The 13,235-nt window shown below is 39.0% G+C and overlaps 1 protein-coding gene across 1 annotated transcript in view; it reads left to right on the forward strand.

Moving 5' to 3' along the window:
- Positions 1 to 9,385, forward strand: part of AP4S1 (adaptor related protein complex 4 subunit sigma 1) — a 46,421-nt gene extending 37,036 nt beyond the window's left edge. The window contains exon 6 of the mRNA XM_090033551.1: positions 9,022 to 9,385. Within this exon, the coding sequence (XP_089889677.1) occupies positions 9,022 to 9,150 (129 nt within the window). The 3' untranslated portion in view covers positions 9,151 to 9,385. The remainder of the gene's footprint in view (positions 1 to 9,021) is intronic.
- Positions 9,386 to 13,235: the final 3,850 nt, after the last annotated feature.

The raw sequence follows: 13,235 nt of genomic DNA on the forward strand, positions 1-13,235 counted from the left end.
CCAGTGAAGCCTCCTTGCTTAAGAGTCTTTACATCAACCTAAAAACAATGCTAGTATGGAGCCAATTCTTTATGAAGGTAACTTGTAAGTGAGACAGAGAGCTTGCTAGCATAACAGATTGATAAACACAATGTTTGGATATAAGGAAGTAAAGGAAGGGTTGTTTTTTGTTTTACTGTTTTTTTAAATTTACAGTAAAATAAATTGAAATAGATTACTAAAACCAAAGGAGTGAACATTATAGCAGTACTACGATGCCCTAGATATACTAGTGTAAACTGTCATATAATTGGTTTTTATGCCAATGTCAAATGTGAGTGGACATGTGATATGCAGCTCTGAGTCAGTGTAATTCACTCAAAGGCAGTGTAGACTTACCCTGAGAAAAATAAGGGTAAAAGTACACTGGTGTAATATTTCCCAGCATAGATATTTTGCATTCACAGTTTACCCCTAGGCAGACATTTGTTCATGGTAAACATGCTACCATATTGTGAATCCAGGACAAATGCTGCCCTGGAGTCATGCAACCCGGGACTGGGACCAGGACTTGGTGTTCCCATTTCAGAACTGTCTTGCCCAGTTAGGGACAGGTGATCACCCTGTGTCAGGGGGACCTCTTGTAGAAAATCCCTTGCCTGGTAATGTAAATGGAGGTTTATGGGATTTAGGACTAAGTTACTAATCATATTTTATAATATCATCTTCAAAAAAGGTTTCTAGATCCATCATATGCAACTCCTAGAGGAATGGCCAGTGCATCTCCCCTGACATTAGGCTTGTCATTGATTTTCCAGGGTATTATTATATATATATATATATTATTTTTTTTTTATCTTGGAGCATTTTTTAAATAAAACATTTCCCAACACATTAAAATGTTGTTGTCCAATTAGAAAAGGTAAAACCCTTGTGCGAGTTGGGAGCACATGTAAAACAGGAAAACCAATTCCTAGACATGCTGAATAAAGTATTATATTGGGGTAGTACTGAGGTGACCCTTCAGTGCTGTTTACCTTTTTTGTTTTTTTAACAGAAATTTGAGAAACAAACAGGCAGAAAAAATGATGCAACAACTAGGCTACAAGTACTTGAGACAGATGTTACTAAAGTACAAATAGTATTCCATCAAACTGCTATGTATAGCACATAAAATAGAAACCCCGCTTGAGATCAGATCATTTCCTTTGCCAAATACTCTGAGCTAACTCTCAAACGTAGATTCACAATACCTTATGAAGGAAGTATAATTTGAATGCCTGTAAGCATATATGCATTATATACAGACTCTTTGTATACTGGGCATCTGGCTGAGCCCATCATGATTTCCTGTCTCTATAGTAACAATAATGTATCCAAAACCACATGAAGCCATTTATAAAAGCAATAGGGCCAGATTCTAATCCACCTATTAGTGTGATCCTGTTCCACTCTGCTCAAATCCCTGAAGAACACTTAGCACACAAGGTGTGTTGATCTTCCTGCTTGCTGTTTCTTGTGACCTTAGGGTTAAGGGTAAGGTGATGATATTTTAAACCAGTGATTCCCATCCTTTTTTTGCCACAACCCGCTGCTGGGAGCGAAGCATTGTGGCGGTCGGTGGTCCAGGGCTGGGGGAGCTCCCAGCATGTGGCACAGCTTATCCTTTGTGTGCAGCGCCACTGGCATTGCCCCCATGGCCCTCACTTGGGTTGCAACCCGAGGTTGGGAACCGCTGTTTTAAACAGTTTTTTCAGGGACTTTAGCAGGGTGGAATTGGATCACATGTAGGTGCCCAACGGGCAGAATAAGATCTGGCCCGGACTTGATGTTTTTAACAATAAGATTTACTAAAGGAAATAAAGATCAGCAGATACTCCAAATATATCATTCATCAGGAACCAGGACTTCTACCTTCTGTGAAGGGCCTACCACTGAAGACAGTTTCCACACACAGTGCCACCCTAGCATAATTATGCTGCGTCCAGTTGCAGAGGTAGCATACACATAGGAAGCATGGCATTTCTCAACATAGCAGTGCCTTATGTCATAGAGCAAGGATGTTAAACATACAGCCCATGAGCCATATCTAGCCCACAGAACCCTATGATTTGACTCTCAGATTGACCCCGTGAACCACATGGCCGGAGTAGCCAGTCTGGAATGCAGGCTGGACCCAGAGTTGTGGATGCTGCATGCAGCATGGGGGATTGGCCTGGGTACAGACATGCAGTGATTGCTGGTTCTGAGGCTGGTCTGAATTGGGCCAGGCCAGGGACAGTGTCCAGGGTCAGTTGGCAGGGCACCACATATAGCATGTGTCCCATGCTGGCCCCATACTACATGCAGTGCGTCCCACTGGTCCAACCCCATGCATTGCATGCAGCATGCACTAGCCCTGCTCTGTACTGCATGTGGTGCATAAATTGGCCCTGGTGCTATGGGCACTTGAATGTAGCAGAGGATCTCAGGCATGGGTTGCCTGGGGCACCTCACTGGACAGGGCCATACCTTGATTCCAGTGCATGGTCCTGATCCAGCCCACATACCAACACTTAGCCAGAGGGGTTGGTTGAATTGGACACCCCTGCCATATTGGTATAGCCTTAGTTAATTGGCCTGAACTTTTCTAAGTATCTCCTTGCGAGTCAATCCTTAGGTACAAATGTTGCTGCTATAGTCCCAATAAACATAAGTTTTGTACACACATTCAAATGATCTGGGATAATTCTTCTGGGTAGACAATTTTCCTAGTAGACAAAGGAGTCATCTGAAAAAACATTTGAATGCTGATCCCCTGAAGAGCAAAGAGCTTGCAGTGCTGATGCTGTGAACTCACAGGGCCCTATGAACACATCTCAGTGTGCTCTGCAGGCTCCCTCAGTCTTCTCAAAGACAGATGGCAGCAGTAAACAGGACAGCCCTGATAGGTCACAACACAGTTCTTTAGTATCCCAACCAATCTTAGAAAATTATCTGTATAGAAATTCATTCTCTCAGGAGAAACTCTCCTGGGAGTGATTTAGTTCTGAAAGTTCTCAGGTTATTTTTTTCCCCCTTAATTGGCCATTTCTGCTCCTGGAGAAAAATTCTGAACTTCTATACACTCATAGTTTCTCCTGGAAAAACAGACAGTCTCCCAGGAGAAACTGAATGTCTGTACATGGCCAGAGAACTATGTACTATTTTAGAAGCCAAGGTCTTTTGCTGCCATTTTATTAAGTCTTTGGTCCAAATTTATATTTGTCCATCCTTCCCCTCTATCTATAACAATTCTTATTATTGCAAATACCTCACAATCTAAAAGCTCCCATCTAGGTCAAAATAAGGTAAATTATATCCCCTTAAATATAACCTTTTCCCCAGAGATATCTGTCTTTTAAAAGGGAAGGATGCACTTGTACCAAAATGAGATTCTGTGTGTATCCATACCCACTCCCAACTACTCTCAAACCCCTTCAAAGCAATAGAAAAAGGACTGAGATAATCCAAGCTTAATGCAAAGAACCCCCAGTAATAAATCAGCAAAATCCCAATTGAATACAAATGTTGTTACTAGTGCACAACTGAAGATACTACAGCAAAACCAAGATATGCAATACCTAGAAAACCACTGTTCTCCAATTTGAAACAAGTTTATCTTTAACTGTTAGGACTTTGCAAAGAGAATCTATTACAAATGAAAATATCATTCTGATCCCATCTAAGACCCTGTATATGTCATGCAAATTGACCTAAAGTCTATTGACCAATCAGGGAAGGGATGAAGAGAATGAATGGAAGAAATAAAATCTCCTAGAAATAATATATGCATTTCGGCAGTCACAAAGCCTATGTGAATGAAAAAGAACCTTTTGGGGAATGCTAAATTTTAACTTATTTACTGTCCTTCCATGATGTACACTTAAAAGGAAAATAAATGGTGAAAACTCCATCAAAAGTGAAGGACAGGATGCAGGCTTTTCCTACTAAATTTAGAAATAGGAAAACTTCCTTGTCAGGAATGAAAACTTATATCCTTTTTTTTTTTTTTTAAACCAGCTACTTCATTTTTGGCTGCAGTCCCGAAAACCAGTTATGCATAAGCTTAGTTTTAAGCACATGAGTGATCTAATTATTGATTTCAGCAGGACTACTCATGTGTCTAAAGTGCGTATAAGTGTTTGCAAAAACACAAACTTAAATATCTTACATGTAGCAACAAGAAAAATGGATTAATACTAGTCGATTAAAGGGGGTGTTTTAGATAACCACTTTGAATTCTGAGCAAATATTTCTGTTGGGCGCAACCTTTATATGTGAACTGGAGAGGGAGGCAGTTGGAAACAGCATTTTCAACAAGTTTCCACTTTGTGTGGGAATTAGTCATTTGCAGAATTAAGAGTTTAGGTGAGACTATGATCAGGAACATTTCCAAAATTATATTTTACAAAATTGCTGCCTGATACTTGTGCTGAGACCATTTGAATGGATAGTGTTAATACAGCTATTGAAAAGTTGCTGTGGAGTATGTTAATACCACTGATAAGCTCAATTTCTGTATATAAGAAAAGTAGATGGAATTTTATTAAGCCCTTGAAACAGCTGCAGTTCAACTAGTGTGGGAGCCACTTCTGTGTGCGATGAGTCACAAAAGAGATTTAAAAAAGTGACAACTGAAAGTGTTTTCAAAGCAGTGTTGCATGGACAAGATGCTGTTACGTGTAGGAGTTATAACAATTAAGAAAAGTTGGCTTCCTACATTTTAAATTGGGAAAACAAAGTTCTCTCTGAACCAGGTATTAGTCTTCTATGGGGAAAAGCAAGTGGTTAGGTTTCTAGGTGGATCACTAGAGAAACAGTTGTCTGGAGAACAATTTCCCGATTTAAGAAAATCAAATCCCAGTGTGATTAACCTACTATACATTTTCTAGGACAGCTGAAACGTTGATCTAGGGAAGTTCTCATGTGAATCTATCAAACACTCGTGGCCACTGAAGTAGCATTTTCAGGATAGAGCATTTTTAGGTAATTAGGAGAAAAGTTACAATGTTTCACTGTTGGTTAATTAGTAGTTTACACTGAATACTAATAAGGCTAAGATTTGATTTATAAAGGCAAAACAATCAGATACAATGGAGAATATACAGGTAGCATCTCTCTCCTATTTAATACTAGATATATAATTTCAGCAAACATACGGTGGCGATTTTCACAATACATCAAATGCCTCTTAGTGGCTAAAATTTCCAATTCATTAGATAGTCCAACCGTTACTAAAGAAGTTAGTAAAGATGAAGTCAAGCAGCTTAATGTTATAGGACTCAGTAGGTCTTATGCTAAGGTTAACATTAAGTATAACCTTAATTAATCTAATTTGTGGCTAAAAGGGAAGAAAGTCTGAATTTTATATCAGCTAGGTACAGTATACAGAAACAAACTATCCTATCACATAAGTTCTCATTCTGTGGGCTACAGAGCACGTGTTAGTGTTGCTGGGACCATGGCAATCACAAGGTGCTAGCTCTTCCTTGTTATCAGTTTAGAATCAATGGGTGTTTTTAGATATGTTCCAGGGGTGGGGGGGTGCCTTAATTAGAGTGGCTCTGAGAGATGCTCTAATGAAAGTGCCCCAGGTGTCTTGAGCAGCCTCCCCGCACTCATACTCTTGACAGAATGGATAATGGATCCAAAACAGTTCAGTGTTTAAATCAGGAACACCATCAGAAAATGAGGTGGAGATGGAATTGAGAAGAGGAGCCTGAATGCTTTATTCAGAAAAGGGAGTGAACAAAAGTGCATAGACATATACAAATCAAGGTGAGAGATGTTTCTTTGATGGTAAGCTCATATCTAAATTCAGACTGTTGTAAGGAGTGGAAAGTGCCTTGACAGAATAGAGCTAGAAGGTTACAAATAGGAAGGTGTTGCTGCCACCTCACTTTTTGTAATAGAAACTGACCTCTGGGCATCCAGGTTTTGCTTGTTTTTAATTGTTACTTACAAAGGAAAATCAATGCCATTCATTTTAAACAAACTCAAAATTAACCTGAAACTTCAGGATCTTGAATTCTGTCATCAGGCATATAGGGTGCCTCTGTCAACTGACACGGGCATATAGGGTGCCTATACATGTGCTCCAACCCCTTCCAGTTTGAATGTGTCAGAGCAGACTCAATTAATGGATTGAGTCTGCTGGAGCATTCGAATTAGAACACTCCAGTGTGCTGCAGCACCCCACATGTCAAAATGGCAGCAGGGGTGCTTTAACTAAAACTCAAACAAACTTTAGTTAAAGCACCCCTGCAGCCAATTTTGAAATGCAGGACACTGAATGCATGTGATACCAGAGCATTTTAATATGAGAGGCTCTCCCAGAACCAGTCTAATTAAAGCACCTCCTCCCCACCCCCTTCCCAGAGCATGTATATATACATCCATAAAGACAGACAATCTCCCTCAGGTGAGAGAGAAACTTTTTGGGAAATACTTTGGCATAAGAGCAGTGATTGGTATCTTTATCCAGGGAACCTGGTTTAGAGAATACAAGTTCTTCTCCCCTCCTCTGTTTTCAGAAGAAATATTCCTTGCTTGTAAAATTAAAAGGATTGTGGCAGCTTTTTGAGGACTTTTCCCAAGCTTGAGTAGATTAATATCAAAACTTGGTCCTGGGTCATCCTTCCTAGATGCAGAACATTGCCTCAGAGTAGTACTGAATAGGAACTCAAGGACTGCTGTTCTTTCTACTAATATTCACATGTTTTGTACCTAGAAATGCTGTAACTGTTTTCAAGTTAAAACATTCCTAGGACAGTGATATTTGTTTGAAAAAGTATATGGAGATATATCTACTATACATCAAATACAGTAGATGCATCTCAAGCCTACCAGCTCAAAGGAGACAGATGGCTACATTTTTCTCACAAACTTAAAAGGCTGGATTTTTAAGTTTTGGGGCATTGCTCTTTCTCTGGCCTTATAGAGGTTGCATTCTTGGCTGAAGTATGGACTCAGCATCAATCAGAGGTATTGGGGAATGCTACCAGCCAGCCCAACTTCTAGCTTGTAGTTAAATCCCACTCCTTGCACAGTGAGACGCATGGATTTGAAGCTTGAATGGAGGAAGAATTTAACCCAGGTCTCCTACTTTCTGGAGGATGTACTATAACCATTGAGCTATTATCTAAAAGGTTGATACCACCACCACATCATCATTTTGAAAGAATGAACTAGTCATCTCTACCCAAAGGAATGGCTTAAGACACTGCAGTACAGGAAGGGGTTTCAGGTTCTGAACGCTGGTCTCAGATAGGTGTTTATCTGCAGCCCTAAGTTAGGCACCTCTTTGCAATGTTTCTCTTGGCTGGCTTCGGTGCATTTCTGTTTACGGAACTTAACGAAGTCGATTATGGAAATTCTGCTTCTACAGCAAGTGTCTAAAAGCATGGTGATGTTCATAGTCACCAATGTTTCTCTATAGATTTGGACCTTAGAAGCTTTCAGTGTGACCAACTCCCATAAATCACTTTTTAAATTAGGAATTAGGCCTTGCATTGGTGAGCAGAGCAACACTTAAATACCTCTTAAAACATGGGTCTCCGGCTACATTGCAGGGTTCAGTAGAGCCCTGCAAACGTAAGAGAGAACAGTCTGACCATCTGTCTTCCTTAGCTCATGCCATACTATTCAATAACAACACTAGCAAACAAGCTCCTGGAAGCAGAAATATCGAAGGTGAAAAAAAGAAAGTTGTTGAAAGATGCATTTGCAAACTGGAACGTAAAGCATCCTTCTGGCTCCGCTGCAATAGCTGAAATCTCTGACATACAGCCAAGATCTAGAAGGAGCAAAGCTGAAGCTATGATTGATCTATTGAGTGAAGGAAAAAAAAAACAAAAAACTAAAGAGCAGCAACAGCTGGGGACAAGGCAGAAGGAAGGTTAAGTTCTTTCTATGCAGAATTGTGCTGAATCAGGGGGCCAGCCATAATAATGCCTCCCTTGTAGTGTTTTCATGCCAATTCCCATCTCATAGATGAGAGATCAATAAAAAGAGCAAGATATGTTTTTACTAAAGCTTTCTTCCTCCACACCACATTTATTCAATCACTACACAAATAAAGCACATGGAATGGTATCCAGCTTCTTTATTTGCTGGTGTAAAATGTGCCAAGGCAGAAGCAATTAAGAGACCATGATTAGACAGATATGCTAATGGTCAAGGCACACAACACAGAAGTACACTTTTATATTGTTTCAAATTGTCCTTCAACTTTTTTTTTTTTTACTATGCATATACTGAAGGTCCTAAACATATCTGCAAAATGATAACCTTTTAAACATGAACCTTTTATTAAATTCTACTTTTTAGGAAGGAGGTATAAAATCAGTAAAATCACTCTTATTTATACACAACTATAATAGATTAATACCTTCCTATTTCATATCAGCGTATTCAACTTGATAAGCTATTTTCCATTAGCCTAAACAAATGGTGTAGGAGTATAAATAAAATATAGATACAAGGGTCAACTTTAACATTTAACTGTAACTGATATTTACAAGTAGACCAAAAGAATTATTTTAGTTAGCTGAAATGCAGAATAAGATTTACACTTCCACTCTTCTTCACTACTATCTTGCTGGTAGTATTTTGTACCCATGGGAATCTAAAATTATTTGCCCATAACATTAGAGGCAATTAGAAGTAACCTCATGTCAGCCCATCTAAAAACATTATGCAAGTATTAATTCTTCATGTTATCACACTGTCAATTCCTAAACTAGTCTAAAAGAAGACTGCAGTTTTTCATTCCCATTGACACTGCCACATAACTAACAAGGTCAAAAGCATTATTTCTGAAGTGTACATTAGCTCCAGTAAAATTTATTAGCTCTCATCTCAAACTCTAGATTTACAAATACCTCTATTTGGAAGCTTTAATCAGGGAAGAGGGTTGGGAACATTAGACACATGAAGAGGACAGATAACATATCCAATGGAGTTGTCCTCACATTGCTCAGTACTTGTAAGTAAAAAATACTTAACTTGAAATACTTCTAGATAATGTTCAACTTGGATAGAGTGCACATAATTTTGGATGAAATGGTGTTAAATGGATGCATCGTGGAAACAAACAGGAGTAGAATTCTTGCACCTCTACTTGTTCTTGACAAAATGGCAGAAACTTAGAAACAGACAAGCCTGTTGAAGAACATATTTTACAAAGGCCATCCTCTACAGCTATTTCTCGAGACTTCAGAAAGACAAATCTTGCAATATTCAAACTGATTGAAACATGTTGAAGATGAGTCAATCAAGAAATCTAGTATATGTTCCATTTCCTTTTATCTACCCACCAAAATACTTGAATACCAAAAGATAAAACAAATGTGAATAAAAGGAAAAAAAAAAAAAAAAAACTTAAGCAAAGCAGCAAATTCAGTTGACACAACAGCTGCCCTTCTAATAAATTAAGTACTTATTTTGGTATTTGCAGTTCTATTAGAGAAAAATCTTTAGAGTCGTCTTGGAAGTCTGTCTTCATGTATCTCTTTGGTTTATGTACTGTATTCATGCCAAAACTGAGTTGGTAGGGGTGGAAAGGAGCTGAAAAAATTAGTATAATCCCAAATTATTTTCTATGCTTGCTTTAATATACCAATATATATTTTTGTTGCTATAAGTACGTAACTTAAGATCTTGTTCTGCATCTGTATGACCAATCTTCTGCTGGATTTCAACTTCACAGGAACAAATTTGCTTCTTCATAGGAGTGACTGTCATAAAGCCTATTCACATTTACTCAGATTTTATACTGAAGGGAATGTTACAAATTTCTAAGTACTGTGCAAATTGTAATCCAAGTATTGAGGCACTTAAGAGCCATTATGTTAATAAAAATGAACAAAAGATGATAAAATAAGATTTGGATAAGTTTCATGCTCAAGAGGAAGCTGCTACTTTGTAAAGTTTATTTTATCATTTTAATGCTTAGGTATTTGCTTCTAAGCATGACAATAAATACTCTTTCCCCTTAATCTGGTGTTTTTTCTCTCACATTTATTATAGTTTTGTTCACAACATTGACGCTCAGGTCTGCAGCACCAGAGCATAAAGGATTGCCAGTCATGGGAACTCACAGTTTACAACACTTTAACCTTGGAATCATAAACACAAACCTGTTTTTCCTCCTCAACTGACCATTGATTCCCTCTCCTGCCCGATGCACACTAAGTGCTTGATATGCTGCATGAAAGGGGCAAGTTAGCCTCAGGTCTGCTTCAAAACACGATTACCTCATTCCTTCCCAGTGTACAAGTTAGAGAAACCAGGGCAGGAAATCCAATTGTAACATAAAACAATTAACCAAGAAATATCACAAACATCATCATACTTTATCACGCTAGGTCATTAAAAAAAAGGAGAAGCTGAAGATGCTCATATAAGAAATATGATATGGTTAGTATTGCTGGAACTTGATGGTGAAAATGGGGTTTGTGACTGAAACCAGTTATTACAACTTATTCTATGAGGATAAAATGGGAAAAGGAAGGATGGCACCTCCCACAAGAAACACCCTTTCCTGTTAGAGTCACATGCTTATTGAGATCACAGGACGCTGAATGCTCACAGATACACTTGTAAGTAGTAAAACTAGATGGTGGGACTCTAGTGGACATGCATTACTGACTGCCTCATCTGAAATAGCAGGAAGAAACTGCTTCTTAAAGATCTGTCTATAAATGTGTAGGATGAAGAAAACGTGTTGTCATGGGTGACTTCAACCTTGGAGACACCTTCTTGACATCTATTGTGGACAGCAACTAAGTGCTAGATAAAGGTCTTATTCTGCCTGCTGCACAACATAACGTAATATTACACCTCATGCTGATGGATAAGGAAAAAATAAATAGCCTAGCTAAAAATTTACATTTGCTTAGGCACCAGCGATCGTGATCACTGGCAAATGGAACGTGTTTGGAAATTCAAAACATCTGATACAATAAAACCTAAACACTTCATATAAAAGGATAGAAAAGAGTGGAAGTAAAAAGACAATGACCATAACATGATGTTAAAATATGTAGGCAACTAGTAAGGGAAGCCAAAGGAACAATAAAACACATGTGGCCACAATTAAAAGGTAAGGTATTTTTTAAATATACTGGGAGTAAGAAAACCCGCAGGCCCAATATCGGCCCATTGCTACATGCAGATTGTAAATACCAATGTCAGGAAAGCAGAAATATTTAATAGATATTTTTATTCTTTATTTGGAATGAAGAAGGAGCACGTACCCATCCTATGTACTGCTGAGGATGGAGTAGAAAGTTTATGATCTGCAACAAAGGAGAATGTAAGGGGGCATCTGCAAAAGTTAATTTTCAAACCAATTTATACCAGTCTTAAAGGAACCAAGGAGCTTTCATATCCCCACCCCATCCCCCAGCACATCTTTTCAAGATTTGCTAAGGACTGGAAGACTGTTAATGCAGTTGCAATATTTAAAAGATAAAAAGGAATGAACAGGAACAAGAGGCTGGTTAGCTGGATTTCAATCCCAAATAAAATAATGTTATGGTTAATTTGGCATCTTTTGGAGACTCTCTCAAAGACCTACATTTTAAATGTAATTAGTGTTACAGATGGTTTCATGGAAGGTTGATCTTACTAGAGAAACTTATTGTTTTATTCTGACATGATTATAGGCCTGGCTGATAAAGACATCTGGTGTTGTATAGTGTGTACTCCTTGGATTTCTCCCAGGCATTTATGTATATTTAAAGATGGACATTTGTGGGGGTCCTGTTTGGCCTTAGAATCTATTAAACTGTTTTTATCTTCTTTGGGCTAAACAAGGTTGCCTAAATGTCAGCACTGAAAACTATTCATTAAAGCACTGAGGGATGAGATTTGATATGTGATTAGGGACCTCTGCTGGTTATCTGCAAGTATGTATCCTGCACCATGCTGTTTAAGCCACTGTGAAACTCATGGAAATTGGAAGAAGGTATTTTACCTCCTAAGGAAAAGGATTTGAATCTTCACCCCGCAAAGACGCCCCCACACACTTAGTCCAAGCTAAGGGACTGGACCAAGTCCATGACTACATAAAATGAGGAGTGAACTAGAGTAGTGAAGGGGCAAACTTTTCAGCACATGCCACAGACTAAATCCCATCACCTCCTCAATTGTCACTCCCATACCACCTGGAGTGGAAAGGGGAGTAGGACATTCAGGCATGCTTTGTAGCCTCTCAGCCAGGATCTTACCCGGGTGAGAAAAGCAATTTATTCATTCTGGGTGTCACAAAGGAACTTGCCTTCCCCCAGCATTCAGAAGTTCCTGTGAAGTTTTGCTGCTTGTGAAGGTTTTAAGAAATAGGAGCCTCACACATGGGAGAGAGGGAGGGGCACTTTAAAAAAAGGGAAAATCTCACCCCGTCCAGGTCCAGGTGATGGATTCTGGCCTGGTCTCAATAAGGAAAGCTTCCATATAGCCTGTACAGTAGTGAAAGTGAAGTTTCCCTGAGGTACATTCAACCACATTCCTGTCAAGTTTTCCCTGAACACACCAGCTGGGATTGTCTCAGTGAAACCTTAATCATACACTGGCTCTAAGCTACTTACCTTGTGATCGACTGTCTCAGCTGTCTGCCATTTGTGAGGTGGAGAAGTGAAGGTTTCTCTCCCTCCCCCCCCATGCCTCCCCTCTCTTCCCCCTCACCCCATAAAACCCTCATTTGTTTTCTCAATTTTGCAGAAAAATTCCAAAGCCAACCAAGAGGCAGAGTTAATCTTTTTAAAGTGTTGTGAAACCTCTGCTGGAGGTCTGATAAGGAATCTGCTTGGTATGTTGCTCAGAAGTTAAAAAAATTCTGGGTTGTTTTTAAGGATAGGCTTTGGTCCAGGCGACAGAGAAGGGGAGAGCCCAGAAAATGTGAGACATTATGGGGACTGAGAAATATGTCTTTCCTCTTCGATGGTTTAGAAAGACTCCAGTAGTAACCTCTTATTTACTTCATCAAATCACTTACTGCCACAAGACAGGTTTCTTTCCCTCAAAATGCCAAACCAACTGCATTACATGAGGCAGCCCTTCCCTCTAGTGCTATGTGTAATCTTATCTTTCATACAAATATGCTAAAAAAAATACATACTCCAAGCATAGCACACATGTTATCACTGAAAAACAAATTCTCAAGAAGATGCAATACAGAATTACGAATGCCCCGCTTAGCCTCAGGCAAGCTATCACTCTATTATTTGCTCTAT

Source organism: Crocodylus siamensis, chromosome 2 (genome assembly GCF_052110815.1).
Source record: "Crocodylus siamensis isolate JL-2025a chromosome 2, ASM5211081v1, whole genome shotgun sequence".
NCBI lineage: Eukaryota > Metazoa > Chordata > Crocodylia > Crocodylidae > Crocodylus > Crocodylus siamensis.